Below are 19,021 nucleotides of genomic sequence, written 5' to 3'. Positions count from 1 at the left end.
GCTCATACTGACTCATGAGACAATTAAGTAGTTCGGAATTTTTTTTTTTTTTTTTTGGCTGCATTGGGTCTGTGTTGCTGCACACGGGCTTTCTCTAGTTGCAGCAAGCAGGGGCTACTCTTCGTTGCAGTGCACGGGCTTATCATTGCGGTGGCTTCTCTTGTTGCAGAGCATGGGCTCTAGGCACACGGGCTTTAGTAGTTGCAGCATGTGGGCTCAGTAGTTGTGGTACGCAGGCCCTAGAGCACACAAGCTCAGTAGTTGTGGCTCGCAGGTTCTAGAGCACAGGCTCAGTAGTTGTGGCACATGGGCTTACTTGCTCTGCAGCATGTGGAATCTTCCCAGACCAGGGATTGAACCCACGTCCCCTGCACTGGCAGGCAGATTCTTAACCACCATCCCACCAGGGAAGCCCAATAGTTAGGAATTTTGTGAGCCAGTTCTTAAACAACTTCATAACTTGAAATAGGCCATAATGGAAATACTTAAATCACAGAAATCAGCAAATACTACAAATCAGGGCTTCCACTCCCGCCCTGCCACCCCCAGACAGTTTACGGTTTACCAGCTTACCACTGTAAAAATATTAGTAAGGATATACAACAAAACATTAAGAATTGTTTTCTTTAGTTAGCTGGATTAGAACTTTAAAATTTTTTTAGTTGTGCTTATCTGTTTTCTGCCCTTCTGTTGTTTCAACAACAAATATATTTTACTTGAATAATAAAATCAAGCTCAGAATTTTTTTTTTTTTTTTTGCGGTATGCGGGCCTCTCACTGTTGTGGCCTCTCCCGTTGCGTAGCAACAGGCTCCGGACGCGCAGGTTCAGCGGCCATGGCTCATGGGCCCAGCCGCTCCGCGGCATGTGGGATCTTCCCGGACCGGGGCACGAACCCGTGTCCCCTGCATCGGCAGGCGTACTCTCAACCACTGTACCACCAGGGAAGCCCAAGCTCAGAATTTTTAAAGACTAAAACAAACAAACAAGTGAAACACCAGCACATGTTAAGAGCTGAATGAATAAAATGAAGGTTCAGAGGAAAAAGCAATTCTCTGGATGCTGAGGAGGGGCTGTGTTTAATGGAAAGCATTTGCAGTCTACCAATGGAAATGAAAGAAGGTCCCAGAAGGAGCTAATCACAGAGGTGGCCCTGAAACCCAGGCGTACCCCCTTGCAATCCACTGTTCTTCCCAACTAATAAAAATCTTAGCACAGAGTTTCACATGTAGTAGGTGTTTAATAAACTTGTGAAAGGCCCTAAGACTTCTGCTATTTGCCACTACTGGTTAAGAAAGCTGATAAGAAACACACTCTACTATTCTTCTTGGAATTCTGCAAGACTCATACAATTACTCCAAACGAGTTTTGTTTTGTTTTGTTTTGTTTTACTTGAGAAGTTGTCTAAATGTAGCCATAAATTAAGTATTTTCATCAAAATCATTCAAGGTAGTTTTTCAGTATTGCGTAGACCAAGGTTTGGCAAACATTTTCTGTATTTACAAAGAGTAAATATTTTAGGCTTTGCAGGCCCTGGTCTCTATTGCAACTACTCAACTCTGCCACTGTAGTGCAAAGGCAGCCACAGACTACACAGAAATGAATGAGCGTGGCTGTGTGCCAATAAAACTTTATTTACAAAAACAGGCCATAGGGGGATTTCACCTGTGGGGCATAGTTTGCTGATTCCTAATGTAGGTAATCAGCAGGTTGATCTATTTTTTTTCCACTTTATCCCATTTTCAAGCGCCATAGTGGAAAGAGTTTATTCCTTAGCTGAAACCATGCATGTTGGTGTCAGCACAAATAATCTGTGGTACCAGAGACCCTCTAAGGTAGTTAATAAAAACACGTTTTCAAAAGAAATACTGATTATGATTTCCTATACGCCACGTTATCTTCCTATGACACACATGCTCTGAGAAGCTACACAAGAACCAAACTGGTTAAAAAGAAAGAAAAGCCACTTGCATAATCTCACTGAGCCTCAATTCTCAACTGTAAAAAAAAGATAATGACAGTTAGCTCACAAGGTTTTACAGTGGATGGAATTAAATACTGTATGTAAAAGCACTTTGCAAGCAACAAGAAAACTCTTCAAACTTAGGTCATTATTATTTTAAAGTCTTTTGAAAGTTTACTAAAGAGAGAAGTACAATGGTGAATCATCTTGCAATGTTCTATAAAAAATACTAGACTCACAGATATAGAGAACAAACTAGTGGTTGCCAGTGGGGAGAGGGAAGGGGGAGGGCCAATATAGGGGTAGGAGATTAAGGGGTACAAACTATTAGGTATAAAATAAGCTATAAGGATACATTGTACAACATGGGCAATATAGCCTATATTTTATAATAACTATAATTGGAGTATAACCTTTAAAATTGTGAATCACTATATATTGTCCACCTGTAACTTATATAATATTGTGTATCAACTATACTTGAATAAAAAAATTACTAGAACTTCTTAGCTTTTACTTTATAAAGCCAGATTTTTATGTACCATTTTTCCTCATTATACCAGTGAAGAAGAATGGGGGAAAATTCCTAGAACCTGTAACTCATTTATATTTACTCCTTCTCCCAGTTAATTTAAAAAGTTAACATAACTGTAAAAGAATGATAAACAAATTTTGCTGTTGTTAAGAGGTGCTTTTCCCCACTCTGGTTTTCCAGAGTACCTATTATCATTCACAGTAAGATTGTCCTTAAAATAGAAAAAAATAAATTCAAGACATTATTCAATGTTTGTATTGTTCCAACCTAGGCTTAATGAGGAAACAACCCTTCAAATTGCAACTACAGTTTTAAATATAAGACTGATATAAATGAAATATGGTGCTCTCCCAATGCCTCCCTGAAGAAGGAGCGGGGCCTAGTTTGCGGTCTTTAGCCCATAATTATTACAGTGTAATGTAATGCAGCTGAACTGAGTGAACTCAAAAACATCATCTCACCTAAAAAGAACATGAGTTTGGTTAGTTAGTACCCACCCCAAATTAAACAGAGCTAAATTATCCCAAAACAGTTTTAAAATATTACTAAGTTCAATCGATAAGAAGGGAAGAGAGACTCTCCTTTGTTTGGGGGAAATAATTTTGATCTTTATGTGAAGCTGATGTCTTAGAGTTAGAATAGAAGCAAACAGTCAGCAGGAAGAACTTGCAATAAGATATTAAGTCACACTAATACACAACATCAAGTTGCTTTTCTTTTCATCTGGAAGCTAAGAGGCTTGGAACCACAGTTTGCGTATCTCAGCGTGGGTCCAATATCTTCTTGAAAGAAATCAGCTGCATTAGAATGAAAGCGCCCTTGTTAACGGAAGCGGGTTGTTTATTCCTTTGTTTTTTATGTTTTATTTTGCTTTTCCCCCAAAAAGACATTGACCCGTTCAGAATTTTCTGGAAATAGGTCTCTTTATGGTATTGAAACTTTATTTATAGTTGAGAAGTTATCTCTCCAAAGCACCAAACTTTCTTTCTTTAATAAAGTTAAAATATTTTTACTGTAAAAACTGAAACATGTAGAAAAGTATAATAAAAGAGTAAATGATGCACTTTTCTATATTTTTCAGGAGAAAATGAAAATCACCCATAACTCCATCATCCAGAAATTACTACTCTTGCGTCTCTGGCCTTTCCACCTCTTCCAATTCTTCTACCACCTACATCTAAAGTTCAGTATTATAAATTTGTTTCTAATCCAGATAGAAACCCTTTGTTTTGCTTTTCCTACAGAGATGAAAGATATCAAAACGACACATTTAAAACTCTCTTCATGGTCCTTAGATAAGCCAAACTCTACTTCATTACCAGGGATTTCTTTTTCTACTTGCTTTGTGTTAATACAGTTTAATTTCCAGAAATGTCACTAACAGTTTTTCTCAACGCCCAGCAAGTGTTGGGGTCTTCATGACACTTGTGTTCCAACTTCACTGACTGCGTTTAGAAGTTAGGCAGGGCCCCGAAGACATTTCTACAACCCCGTGTGTTACACATCCAAGAGAAAAGAAAGATGCGTGGATTTCTAGAGTCATGTATGTCATGTATGAGAATTACGTAAGTTAATATTTGTGAAAAGTGCAGAACAGTGCCTGGCACACTCCACGTGTTTGATCAATTTAAATTCAATCAGCTGTATACACTTCTACTCTAACGGCCATTTAGAACCCACTTCCTAAGGGCCCGTCATGACACAAACTCATCCTGCCAGATCTCACCTGATCTCAGGGAAAGCATGTCTTTTATGAGGTCGAAGTGTATAAAACTGACCTTTCTGTTCGTCAAATTCAGTTGACTATCAGCAATTTCCTACGCTCGCCCCTAACAGGAAGGCGGTACGCCCCGGCTCGATTCCCACTCTCCCAGGTTCCTGTCGCATTCCTGTGACAGCAACGGTGGAGCTCAGGAGCCGAGGGGCCGGCGTGGGCCCGGTCTGCGACGCCGGCCACCTGTCCCCTCCCCCGGGAGGCCCGACCCCGCCGCCGGGGGTCCCGCACGCACCTGAAGAGTGGCCCGAGCTGTAGCAGGTGCAGCAGTAGCACGAGCGGCCGGTCACGGCTGAAGTCGCGGTGCACGAAGAGGAGCGTGAGCTGCACAAGGGCGCAGGGCAGCAGTGAGAAGAGCAGCGTCAGCGCCTGCCACATGCCGTCCCCGCCCGAGCGGTAGGTGCTGCTCAGGTACAGCGCCGCCGTCGTCTCGGCCACGAACAGGAACACGGACGCCAGCACCGAGCCCGGGAATTTCATCTCCGCGCGTCAGCGGCGCGCACCGGCGACAGACGCGGTGGCGGTAGCGGTAGCGGTGGCGGCGGCGGCTGTCCCGGGGGCTCCCGGCATGCCCGGCCCCAACTGCTCCCGCGCTACGCGTTGCCCGCCAAGGGCGCGAGACCCGGGCCCTGGAGCTGGGCCTGGGGTCAAGCAAACCCGCGGGGCTGGGGCGGGGCGCGCGGCCGGGTCGGGACACGCCCACGCGCACCGTGCGCCGCCCGCGCGCCTCAGTGCCTGCCGCGTCTCTGCGGTGACGAACCGTAGGCAGGCCGCGAACCTGCGCCCAGCTATAGCCCGCGCCGAGCCCCACAGGAGGCGGCGGGTCCCGCCGGCCCCGCGCGCAGCCGCTGGGTCCTAGAGCCCTTTGGTCGGCGCTCGCGTGGGAAACCGTCACATCCCTTCGAAAACCCGCAGCCCGTGGGGCCCGGAATCGGGGTCAGGATGCCTTTCCAGCCCAGTCTCTATTTTCTGGACCTAAATAACGCCTAATTCCTCAAAGAACCAGCGTTTCCGGTCACTTAAAAATAAGCAGACCACACAGATGCTTTTCAAAGTACAAGCACCCAGGATGTACCTTTTCACTGGGCCAAGTCTGAAGCATTGCTTCCAAGGTGAAAAAGCATCAGTGATAATCCCTAAGAGCCAACGCTCTCTTTCCCAGAAAAACTGCCTTCAAAATATATTCCTCGGGGCTTCCCTGGTGGCGCAGTGTTTGAGAGTGCCGTGGGCCATGGCCGCTGAGCCTGCGCGTCCGGAGCCTGTGCTCCGCAACGGGAGAGGCCACAGCAGTGAGAGGCCCACATACCGAAAAAAAAAAAAAAAAAAAAAAAAAATATATATATATATATATATATATATATATATATATGCAGGGGACACGGGTTCGAGCCCTGGTCTGGGAAGATCCCACATGCTGCAGAGCAACTAAGCCCGTGAGCCACAACTACTGAGCCTGCGCGTCTGGAGCCTGTGCTCTGCAACAAGAGAGGCCGCGATAGAGAGCGGCCCGCGCACCGCGATGAAGAGTGGCCCCCGCTCACCGCAACTAGAGAAAGCCCTCGCACAGAAACGAAGACCCAACACAGCCAAAAATAAAAATAAATAAATAAGTTAAAAAATATATATATATATTCCCCTGTAACTGATTAAATCAGCCAGGCGAAGACCAGGACCTAATAAGGAAACGGTTTTCTAGCCCATGCCATATCTCCCTCTACTTGCTGCTGTGTGCGAGCCCCAAGACTAACACAGTTCCTTTTCACTTTTTGGAACTGTGACAATCTTCTGGACATCAGGATGGGGTCAGCCCACCGTTGTCGCTCAGAGCTTGAGCAGTCACTAAACCTCTCTACAACTCGGGTTCTAACTGTTCCATAAGAAACTAGACTTGAATAATTGCAAGATACCTTTCCCGGCTGAAATTAGGTGATTTCCTCCATCTTCAGGCATCTCTGGCATTTTTCTATTTAGGAATATGATGGCAACACAAATAAAATGTGAAGATTCAGTAGGAATCAAGACAAAAATTGCAGAGAGAGAGCACATGAAGGGCTGTTTTTCTTCATTCTTCTGTGGCATGGGAAAGTCTATTTATAAGAGTTAAGGGGAGGTATTTAGCTCACAGCTAAGTGCCAGGCCCATTCTCTGAAAGGATTACTAATATCTATTTATAGAACCCAGCAGGTCATCATGTCCTGGATCAAGATACACACACTGTCACAAGAGCAGAATAGGCAGCGACACTCCACAGAGTATTCGTGTAATATTTTATTTGACACTGTCTTAAGTGTTAAAGGAAAAATTAATTTGTAGCTTAAAATTATTAGAACACACTCAATATTTAGCATTAGATTTTATTTTTAAGGCAAAGGATTATCACAGGTTTTATATTATTAAGTAAACTACATAAATATGTGGGGGGCAATAAGCCAATAAATAACGTTGCTTGAAACACTACAGAGTCCAGTTTCTGGCGTATTATTTTCTACAGTACAAAACAAATATAGAAAACACATTTGGAAAGATCACAGTGTTCAGAACATTGTAACAGCAGTTTTAAAGACAGTGAGGTGCATCTCTAAGCTTCTGACTCAACCCTGCTTCCAAAGAGATTTCACTATACCATGCAATGTGAGCAAGTCCCCTACCTAAGGGGAGGCAACATCAACTGACTGTAGCACTTCCCCTTCCAGGAACAATCAATAACAAAAACTCTGACGAGCACTGGCAAGTTGATCCTTTTCAATCTGCACACCAGCTAACTTGCCCCAGTGACTATGTCTTTATGTATTCTCGTTTGCCATTTTGTTCTTGAGAATAATGTATACATTCAAGCTTATGATTGCTAGTTTCCCTGTCAAATACCTAAATGGATTTTGACTAAAGATCAACTGAATGTCACGTATTGCATTATACTTTCTTGCTTGGACTGAAATACACATTATTTTCTTAAAATATTATATACACAATAACAGACAGCTAGAAAGTGGTTTTTTGGTATAATAATATGTAATATATCAGAATACTTGAGAATTTGGTTTTATTATAAAATACAGTACTACAACATTTTGTGATATGGCAAAGTATCTGACAGAATGTTCTGCTCTAAATTTAGATCTAACTGCTACAGATACGTCTTTGAAAGCACTTCAAAGTACCCCTAAAGAAATATAATAATTAGCGATAGGTCGTAGAACCTGTTTTTGGCAAAAAAGGCATTTTTGAAGAAGCCTCTCATTTTGTGTGCAAGACTTTCAACATTTTAGTTATATACAACACATAACTGGTGTGGGATTTAATGCTATTGGAAATTAGAATTTTAAAGTCATGATAACTAATCTGTATTATTTGGTGTATTTTAAAATAAATTTATGTTTTTAACTGCATTTGTGCTGAGGCAAATGTAAAGAGTACAATTTTATTAATAATACGAATTTATTGAGCAGTTCTTCAAAATTCAATAGTACTTTAAATAATAGTATATATTCATTTCTAAATACAGTTAGGAATAAGCAGTTATATTCTATGGACAGATTATTTTTTTGCATCCCCCCAAATAATTAAGGAATTACACTAGTTTGCTAGTGAATGTGAAATGTATCATTAGAGAGGTGAGCTTTTTTTTTTCTCCAGTGATACAATCATATTTCTGTAAGTATTGTGAATTATGCAAAAAAATCTTTTTGGTGAAGTAAATTCTATTCACTTGGGAAATGCACATTCCAAAACTAGCACGTGGTGTTTGGCTATTCCCCAGTATATGGCTTAGCTAAATGATTTCCCCTAATAGTTGGATTCTACAAAATCTATTTAAAAAATGTGTGTTAATTTAGCGCCATTAAATCCATGAGATTAAAATTCAGACTTCTTTTCCAAGTAGAGCTCCCCGAGACGTTCAAAGTTGGGAAGGCTGTTACCTTTCTAGGGAATGGGCTGCCCCTCCTAATCAGACAGATTCTAAAGCCAAACTTTTGCACTTAGAATGTTCCACTCCTACTTCTGGAAAGCCTATATGAAACTCATGGTATAATTTGCGTTTTCAAGAGCGAAGGGATTCTACTGCTACTAGAGTCTTCAGAAGACATCTCTAATATTGAAACACTAAAGTGCTAAAAAACAGACAAAACAGATCATTTAAATCAATCTTATTTAAATACATCCACATATAAGCATTACTACAGTCAACTTGGACCAAATTCAGCGATAGAAGTTATTTAACTGGTAATTGCCACTTAAGTACAGATCGTAAAACAAAACTTACGGGGGCAGCGTCAGAGGTCCCACTAAAACAAAGGCAAAGAGATCATTTGCTAAAGATTGACAGTTGTCAAGTATAGTGTATATCTTCTTCAAACTGATTGCTATCACAACTACTTTACACACTTTACAATAACAGTACACATTAAAGCATGTAAATTAACACCACACACAAAATATTTTTTAAAAAAGCATTAGCAGGAACGGTATTACTCTACTTATGAAACTATTCCGTGTTTACACAGATACACATTCAGATGTTTCTCCCCTCATCTTTGTAGAGTGCTCATCATTTCTGAAAGAATGAGAGGAAGGTGTGTATTTGGGTACTTTCTGAAAATCTGTGTCCACATACAAGACATTACAGCCAGCTGCCGGTTTCAATTTAGTAGGTGGTTCTAGATCAAGAAGACATATCTTGGCTCTCGGGTGATTCTGAATACAAAGAATAAGTAGAGATAGGCTCTGAAAAGGCTGGATGAAGGGAAGACACAGTTTTCCTTACGCAGAGACACTTGTGGCAATTTCCAGAATTCTTGTTCCCAAAAGTGTAGTAAAGAATGACCTCAGGTTTTTGTGAGGGCAAGATAATTAATAGGGATAAATACTCAGGGACAGAACCATTGTTCTGGTATCTTTCATGGGCCTGGCAGGGTAAGCGCGGGGGAGGCAAGGGGTGTTAGAACACCTCGGGAGGAAAAAAAATATTATAAGCATACCATAAATGTACCATGCCAGACTAACCATGTTGTTATAGTGGTAGCTGGGTAACAGTCACACTCAGGAGGTGGAACCTTACAGACACAGAAGCCAACTTCCAATAGGCTCCTTTACCCAAGAGAGTTTTCTCAGAGTCTGTGCTATGTTAGCACACCATGTAAATCTCCAAAAGGGGGTACTAGAATAGAACCTTCCTAACTTATTTCATCACCGAATCTATTTTTCCACAGGGCCGCTCTTGATCCTAGTGTCCTACACTTGGGGAAACACCGCAGTACTCAAGTAACATGTAGCGTTTGGTTTCCATTTTCTCTTGTAACAACGAAAATACACATACGCTGTAGGTGGACCTTCTCAATACTGTGAAGCGGCAGAGGGATGCTAGCCCTGCTGTCCAACGCAACAGCCAACCCACATGTGGTTCTCGAGCACTTGAAGTGTGGCTAGTCCGATTGGAGGTGTGTAGTAAGTGTAAAATATACACCAGATTTTGAAGAGTCAGTACCCAAAACTGTCAAATATCTCATTAATAACTTTATATTGATTACATGTTGAAATGATAATATTTTGGATAGACTGAGTTAAATCAAGAGTCACATCATTAAAGTTAATTTCACTTTTTTTGCACTTTTAATGTGGCTGCTAGAAAATTTTAAAACTACATCTGTGGCTCACATTTGCGGCTCTATTTGTGAAACTCACATCTGTTCTCTTCTACAACATGGCTACTAATAGCTTTAACCTGGCAGCAGAAGTTTTAATGAAAGTGAATGCTTAAGATAGATAACTCGAAGTATAACTAGAGCCCTCATTAGATACGTGGTAATTTTTTAGAGAGCAGTTAACACACAATGAAGAGCCCCTCATTCATGTTTACGCTTGCATATATCTGTTCATTCAGATACATCTCCGAGCTAAATATGGGGTTTTATTTCATATATGATTCTGACTCTCAGTCAGTCTCTCTCCCTCCCTCTCTCTCTCTTTCACACTCACACACACACAAACTATTTCCTATAGGGACAAGAAAAAAAAAAAACCCAAACAGGAAACAAACAGGAAGTCCTTGCAGACTGTGTTTTCACGGTCTTTGGCAGTCAAGGCTTGTGTATCTTTTTCCCTCTCTCCCTCTCCTTCCTGGATATTGTGTGTGGAGGAGAAAGGCAAGGAAAGAAAGGGTCATCTGCTCTTTTAATCATGCTATTCACCAACCCCCACCCCTGGCAAAGAATAAAAATATGGATGATTTGGTTTTCATTTTAAATTATTTTTTCAAATTCAGTTCAGGGGGGTAACGGGTACACAAACGCAAAAGAGGTGCAGGAAATTCTGCAGATAAGGGACTTTGTCATTTGTGGAGAAGTCCACGTGGAAATGACAAGCTTCATTGAGAAAATAAAAACAAATATATTTTCCACCCCACAGGCACCATCCATCAGGTCTCAATTCATTACCACTTGCAATTAAAGAAACAAGGAGAGAGAGGGCACCCTCCCTCAGTATGAGATTTATGATAATGCAGGAGGCCCAGATATTTAATGTAGCATCAATTTTTTTTTTATTTTCCCCACAGCAGTACAAATAAAATGACCAGGTTTCTTTATGGAGGAGAAGCAGGATAAACACAGCCGCTGTTCTCCTCTCCTGAACAGCTGCACCCCGGCTAGCCTGTCTTGGACCTGTGATCTGACTGCAGAATGGGTCCAACTCCTTCTGCTGCTGACCTTGAGATCGGCCCTTCCACCCAGAGGGGAGTCCAGCCTTCCTGAGCCTGGAGCTCTTAGCTACCAACTGACATGGATGGAAGAGATAAGGAGAAAGCCTGCCCTCCCAGGTGACAGGAGGTCACATGATTAAGCAGACACAGAAAAAAAAAATCAGAACCTACTATTTAAGAGGAGAAGGACAAGAAGTTGCTGAATCAGGGGTGGTTTGGGATTAGTGGCCCCAGGAAGCAATAAAACCCATGACTAAGATGACTTTTTTTTTTAACATCTTTATTGGAGTATAATTGCTTTACAATGGCGTGTTAGTTTCTGTTGTATAACAAAGTGAATCAGTTATACACATACATATGTTCCCATATCTCTTCCCTCTTGTGTCTCCCTCCCCCCACCCTCCCTATCCCACCTCTCTAGGTGGTCACAAAGCACCAAGCTGATCTGACCTGTGCTATGCGGCTGCTTCCCACTAGCTATCTATTTTACGTTTGGTAGTGTGTATATGTCCATGCCACTCTCTCACTTCGTCCCAGCTTACCCTTCCCCCTCCCCATATCCTCAAGTCCATTCTCTAGTAGGTCTGTGTCTTTATTCCCATTTTACCCCTAGGTTCTTCATGACCTTTTCTTTTCTTTTTTTTTTTCTTAGATTCCATATATATGTGTTAGCATACGGTATTTTTCTCTTTCTGACTTACTTCACTCTGTATGACAGACTCTAGGTCCAACCACCTCACTACAAATAACTCAATTCCGTTTCTTTTTATGGCTAATATTCCATTGTATATATGTGCCACATCTTCTTTATCCATTCATCTGTCGATGGACACTTAGGTTGCTTTCATGTCCTGGCTATTGTAAATAGAGCTGCAATGAACACTGTGGTACATGACTCTTTTTGAATTATGGTTTTCTCAGGGTATATGCCCAGTAGTGGGATTGCTGGGTCGTATGGTAGTTCTATTTGTAGTTTTTTAAGGAACCTCCATACTGTTCTCCACAGTGGTTGTATCAATTTACATTCCCACCAACAGTGCAAGAGTGTTCCTTTTCTCCACACCTTCTCCAGCATTTATTGTTTCTAGATTTTTTGATGATCCCATTCTGACTGGTGTGAGATGATATGTCATTGTAGTTTTGATTTGCATTTCTCTAATGATGAATCATGTTGAGCATTCTTCCACGTGTTTGTTGGCAGTCTGTTTATCTTCTTTGGAGAAATGTCTATTTAGGTCTTCTGCCCATTTTTGGATTGGGTCGTTTGTTTTTTTGTTATTGAGCTGCATGAGCTGCTTGTAAAATTTGGAAATTAATCCTTTGTCAGTTGCTTCATTTGCAAATATTTTCTCCCATTCTGAGGGTTGTCTTTTGCTCTTGTTTATGGTTTCCTTTGCTGTGCAAAAGCTTTGACGTTTCATTAGGTCCCATTTGTTTATTTTTGTTTTTATTTCCATTTCTCTAGGAGGTGGGTCAAAAAGGATCTTGCTGTGATTTATGTCATGGAGTGTTGTGCCTATGTTTTCCTCTAAGAGTTTGATAGTGTCTGGCCTTACATTTAGGTCTTTAATCCATTTTGAGCTTATTTTTGTGTATGGTGTTAGGGAGTGTTCTAATTTCATACTTTTACATGTACCTGTCTAGTTTTCCCAGCACCACTTATTGAAGAGGCTGTCTTTTCTCCACTGTACATTCCTGCCTCCTTTATCAAAGATAAGGTGACCATATGTGCGTGGGTTTATCTCTGGGCTTTCTATCCTGTTCCATTGATCTATATTTCTGTTTTTGTGCCAGTACCATACTGTCTTGATTACTGTAGCTTTGTAGTATAGAAGATGACTGGTTTTTAGCAGCATTAAACATGCCTCCACAACTCACGCTGAGATGCTGGGCTGAGGCAAGCTTTCCTCCACCCACCCCCTTGCCTGCCTTCTCATTTGCTTTCCTTGCCAAGTTTATACCAAAATCACCTGGCCTTGGCGAATATGAGGCTTCGTCATTTTTCTGTCGATTTGGGACAGTGTTTCCTTCCACGTCCCCACAGGAAGGCCTTATATGCCGTGGAGAGTATATTTCTATTGCTCTATGTCATGCAGTTCTGAGGCCTGAATTAAAGTGCAGACCAAACTCAACCCCAAATTACTTTATTTCCCAGTTCATGTTTTCTCTGCAGACCTGGCCTGCAGCTCCTTTTCTCAAGTTACTGGCACTGTAATCCTTTGTTTCCAGTGAGCAAAATAAGTATTTCCATTAAAAGGAGCTCCCCAGCGAACCAGCCTATTCTTTTTACTCAGCCCCAGTGAATCAGAACTTTCTGAGGCACAAATGCTATAGTCAGGATTGGTTCTAGAATATAAAGAACATACTTTGTTTTTACCCATCAAGTGATCCAGACTCCAAGCTCTGCATCCAGACAGGGAGATTCCATTTGGCTGAAATGCCTACTTGAAGTCATAATTGAGCATGGTTGTATATGCACGTAATAGGTACTTAAAATATAGCCTTCCTTTTAAACATATAAAGGACCTGCCTATTATAAAACTCTCTTATATCCATTTTATCACTGACTACCCTGCGAGGTGGAGAGGGTGATGGTGATGATGATGGTGATTATAGCTGCCCATGGAGGTCACCGAGCAAGGATTTGAGATTTCCAAAACAGGGCTCTTTGCATTACTAATATTTTTTCTTTTAATCATGTGTTCCCTGAACATGGCTATAAATCACAAACTTACGTTTGTTGCATTGAAATTATTGAGATTTGCTCTCTACAGAAATGGAAACAACTTGAACACTGTCTTGATTAAAACCTTAGGTGTGTCAAAGAAAGTTAAAGATACAAATTGCCATGGAAAAGTTCCAATTTAGCACAGGCCAAGAAAATGACTCTGTTTCTCAGAGTTATCAGAAAGTGAATACAATTATCTTAATAGTATAGTCAATTACCTAAAGAAGCACAGGGGAATATATGCTCTCAAACCTCTGTTCTCAGTTACCAGGTTACAAATGGAATAAAAAAGTAAAATCTGATGACTGAAATGGCAAAATAAAGATACATGGGGGGGGGTACATGAAAGAGAAGATACATAATTTTGTTAATGAAACAAAATACACGGAGTTGTAATATTTTCCAAAACTTCCTGTTCTCCAAGTATAAGGCAGTCTCCCCCATTGTTGAGAGAGTCTTTCAATCTATCCTCAAATTTCCACTGTTACCTTCAGGTTTATAATTGTTCGTATCACATATAGTAAATAACATTAAAGTTATACTAGTGGTGGTGAAAATACCCTCATAGCCTTCAAGAGGCAACACACTTCAGCGCTATTCAAAAAAGGATAATACATTGAACGGAACAGGTTGGTTAATTAAGCAAGAAGTGACATGCCACACTTTTCTACAGCAACACTAAAGGGTCTTTTCCCCACTTCTTGGGAAAACAAGATAGAAGAAGACCTACCCAAACTTGTAATTCTACTCTCAGGAAAATAAAAACGATCAACATGTTTAAGTGCTAAACAAGCTTACCCTTGTTTCTAATTTACTGAGGTGTCAATTCATAAAGACACAAACATGGCCTTTTCTTGGATTTGACAAAATGGTTGCCTTTCCACAACGATTAGCACAACAACATCATAGTTACCATACTGGACCTTAGAAGGGCAGGTGAGCAGAAATGAGTCCAGTTTTTCTGAAGTTCCTAGAGATGAAACTGGTATGTTGAGCTAGATTATCACTTCTTAGTGCTTAGGTCTTAAGGATGAATGGTGGAAGGATCAGCAAACAGAAACAGAAGCTAACTTCCTAGGGTATTTTGTTCACTGCTGTATCCCCAGGTTCTAGTCTAGAATACCAAATACATACACGTGGGAAGTGAAACCCTGGGTCTGAATCCTCATTCTGCCCCTTCCTAACTGTGAGACTTTGGATCAATTACGTAAATCACCTTGAAGGGTTGCTGGACGATGAAAAACGCATGCGTTCTATAAAGCCCTGTATATTGAATGCTTATTACCGTCAGCCTATAGGGGTCAGATGAAATGAATTTAAATCCAGATGGTGGAAAGCAGCTACCACTATCATTTCAAAAGGAGACTACTTTGTAGAAGGCATTTTGTCTTAAGGCTTTCTGAGAGGTCCTTGACCATTCATGAAAGAACTTGTAGAACCCAACTTTGGGAGTCACCTGAAAGCTGCTATTGCCCCAATCTGAGTATGTTCAAAGATGAACAATTGAGGCCAATTTTATATACTTATATCTGAGGATGTGAAAATGAAACAATGAGCTAGAAACATACATGCTTTTCAAAACCACTTTGTCCTAGTTTGTTCTGATGAGTGCAAACATAAAGAAAGTCAGAAAATATCCAGACAGTTCTTACCTTTCTTCAGCCCCAGATTCTTTGAGAATCTTGTGAATGCTAGAGATCCTCTTCCCAGAAAAAAAAGAGCGCGCGTGTATGCGCGTGCACACACACACACAAACACACACACACACACACACACATTTTTAGGCAACAAAATATTCCCCAACTCCTCCCAAAGTTCACCTATGAATCAAGAAGTTAGGAACTACTGAACTGAATAAGCGCTTAGGTATCTATCTATCTATCTATCTAGATACATATCTAGATATATATACATCCTGATGTAAACCTAAGCACTCAATGATACATATTCTACCTCTATCACGTATATCCAAATATTTAATGACTATTTAAATAATTGTTAAATCTTATACAGTATGCAATTTCCTCCTCACTCTGATATATGTAATTGACACTGACCAAATTCTAGAAAATGGATAAACTCGTGTTCTGAGTATTGAAGTGACAGATGCTCCCACAACATTCTGGAAACACTATTTACTTGAAGTAGTTTTACAGCTTCTATGTGTTTATGGCAGGGCTGAATTTAATATGACAACTTGGCTCACTGGGTATTGTAGACAAATTCTAGTGGAGCCTGTGTCTTGGGGGGTAAGGTGATCAGCCAGGGAGTTCACGCATCTCTTAATCTTACAGTATAAAATTGAGCGGTGTTCTTTTCATAATCACTGGTCCCTTTCTAGGCCACTGTGTGCCTGTCCCAGGGGACACAGTATTCCATCCAAGGCGGAAATGACCCACCTTCATAGTGGTTACCCTGATCTTTGAGATGAGTGATTTTTTTCCATGAGTATATTTTACAGTTCAGCTAATAGCTTCATAGGGATTACATAAGCATTTAAAAAATTACTCACAATAGACAGTACACAGCTTATGCTTCAAATTGAGAAAAACACTTGACAGTATAACACTTGCTACGGTATTTGCTAGCCTGTGAATTTTGCTATTCTAATTGAGCTTTCGGAAAGAAAAAGGAACCCAGGAAGAGAGACGCTCTAAGACCTAAGGGAACTTGGAATTTGGGGGTTTAAACTAAGTTATGATATGACCTCTTTAAAGTGCCCAGGGTAGTGATAAAAAATAGAGATTCATACGCAAATTTCTCCATTCATTAAAAATCATGAATTTCAATAAGTAAAGGCAAAGGACAACCAAGAGTTTCCCTTTTTGTCCTTCGGCAACCTGACACGTCCCTCCTAGCAGTTTTAGCTGGGCAATTACTTTAGTTTTCTGATCGTTTCTATTTCTGAATTTAGGGGTGGAGGGCACCCACAAATGGTCAAATTCTCTCTCCAATTGCAAAGGTATTTTTGGCATTTCATTGCCGTAGTCCACATTTCAATTTTGTTTTCTATCCCGCAAGTGAAAGACAGATGATTTCTCTTTCCCTTTTTCCTCTGATCTCTGGTCTCACATCTATTCCCTGAACTATTCCATCTCTAGGGGTTTTAGAAGAGTTGTGGTGTCTTTATGTTTGCAGGTTCTCACGCTGTTCTCCCTTCAATCAGGTATCACGTTGCCTTCACCTGCTTGCTCCCTCCCTTCCGACAGCAATGTTAAGGCTCATGGTTGTGATACCATTGAATGTGGCTTATGTGGAAACTGCCTCAGGTAGTAAGCTCAGGAAATCTTAGGAACCTTCTTGCAGGGCCACGGTGGGACACGGAGCCTTCTAAACAAAGACGCTGAAGAGAGGGAACTCAGCCTGGTTGGGCTGCAGCAGATCGATCAGAAAGCACACCGTCCCGGAGAAGCCTTCATACAAGCTGTATATACTTTCAAGGACCCGGGAACCAGCCTTGAATTCCTCGGTAAATAAAAATTCAGCAAACCTAAGAGAAGGAGAAAATATGAACAGTTTTCACATGAGTGTTTCCACATTATTGGCCCTGGGTTGCTTCTTCCTCCTCTCCGCTAAGTTCAAGTTTTAGCATCATTCTCTTTCCAGATGTGTATAATATCTTAAGGAAGCCTTCCCTGTTAAAAAACGGAGAAGCCATTATGCCATTGTGTATGTTTCACAATAGATCATGTTGGCAAGCAAATTCAACTATTTTCAGCATTTGCAAAGCAAAGCAGTTTCTGAGGATTTCATTCCTTCTGTCATCCGATAATTAAAAGTAAAAAAGACAGATAAATAGCCATACTTTTATTTATCTTGAAGAGAAGCAAGCTGATATAGGTCTCTGCCTTTAAAAAAAGTAAATGTGCTGTGTTTCTGCAGGCATATCATTTCTGAGCTAGGTTTCATTTATATGTGACAGAGAGCAGAGACTGAAAATAAATGGGCAAGATTTTATACAATCTGTGCTTTGGGCAAACAAAAGAATGAGATGAATGGGAAAAGGCAAGCAACATTTTATAATCATGACATCAAACAGCAAACTCAGCTACAAGATAGATTATTTTTAGGACACCTGCCTTAAAAATAAATCACTGACCTCCAAATTCTCTATGGGAGATCTTTTCTTCTTTTACCTGTATTTGCCACAAAGCCTATTCAAATCACTTATAATGAGTAACATTTTTAGTAGCTTACAGGTTTTAAAGTGCTGTCACCACTTTACAGACTTGCTCTACCCATTCCCATCAACAACAAACATAATCACCAATTCAGAGGCAAGAGCTCACAGGTTGAAAAGGCCTGACAGCTGATTCTGCCATAAATTTAGATTATTGCTACTACACAGGGGGTCCTATGAAGAGTAATTACTTGTTTGATCTTTTTTAGGGCTCTTTGAATTGATGGTAGCTTAAAATAAATCAACAGGAAACATACTGCAATTCTGTCTGGGACAATTTTTCTCTCAACTGTTTTCCTGAATATGCAACAATTTTTAATGGAAGTCAAAATTTTAAACAGTAGAATAATGACGCATCTTAAGAGTTAATTCAAAATCTGTAATTACGCACTGAAACTTCGTGGTATAGTTTCAAGGAGTCTTAACTGTTTCAGTGCTGTGGATCATTTGGCAGCCTGGACTCCTCAGAAAAAAAAAAGTCTTCAAATATGTAAAGAAAAATACACAGGATTCCCAAGGAAATTAATTATGTTAAAGCATGGTTAGCAAAAATTTTTCAACCGAATTTGTGATACAGTGATATATGGATTCTTTATTAACACATTAAATAACAAGATCTAGTAGTGGGTCTAGTAACTGCTGACATTTCTAAGTAGTGATGGGAGTAAAATATATTTCACAATATCTGCAACAAGACTAATAACATGAGAATATCTACGACATCTATTGGTGACAGAGTCACGCTACTGCGAATTCAGAATTGAAAGAAATGCTACATTTCAGCTTGAAACGTAATACTTTTCTCAAGTAAATTCACCAATCCTAGATTGCGAAGCCCTGGTGTAGCAGGAAGAGGAAGGGCTTTGGGGTGGCAATATGCAACTCTGATAATTTCAAGTTTGATGACCTTTGGGAAATTTCTTAATCTGACTTTAAAACGGTGAAGTTGCAGAATTGCATAAGATTATCTGTAAAGATCAAAGGTGCCATATATTAGGGCTCTGAGCAAAGAGCAAGCATTCGATACACGGTAAACAGAATTTTTTCACAAAAACATAGTATAGCAGAATATTTGTAAAATAGAGAGAACCATCCCACCACATTTTAAGAGAAATCCACAGTTAATTTTGCTCCCTCCTCTGACCTTT

The 19,021-nt window shown here is 40.5% G+C and overlaps 2 protein-coding genes across 2 annotated transcripts in view; both read right to left on the bottom strand.

Annotated features, from left to right (window-relative positions):
* XK (X-linked Kx blood group antigen, Kell and VPS13A binding protein) overlaps positions 1 to 5,021 on the bottom strand; it is a 52,459-nt gene extending 47,438 nt beyond the window's left edge. Inside the window, exon 1 of the mRNA XM_079910762.1 lies at positions 4,507 to 5,021. Within this exon, the coding sequence (XP_079766888.1) occupies positions 4,507 to 4,751 (245 nt within the window). The 5' untranslated portion in view covers positions 4,752 to 5,021. The remainder of the gene's footprint in view (positions 1 to 4,506) is intronic.
* Positions 5,022 to 11,524: 6,503 nt separating this feature from the next.
* LANCL3 (LanC like family member 3) overlaps positions 11,525 to 19,021 on the bottom strand; it is a 99,333-nt gene continuing 91,836 nt past the window's right edge. The window contains exon 5 of the mRNA XM_079910182.1: positions 11,525 to 17,183. Coding sequence (XP_079766308.1) covers positions 17,024 to 17,183 — 160 coding nt within the window. The 3' untranslated portion in view covers positions 11,525 to 17,023. The remainder of the gene's footprint in view (positions 17,184 to 19,021) is intronic.

The sequence above is a fragment of the Stenella coeruleoalba genome (genome assembly GCF_951394435.1).
Source record: "Stenella coeruleoalba genome assembly, chromosome: X".
NCBI classification, from domain to species: Eukaryota; Metazoa; Chordata; class Mammalia; order Artiodactyla; family Delphinidae; genus Stenella; species Stenella coeruleoalba.
This window is presented reverse-complemented; position numbering and strand designations above follow the sequence as displayed.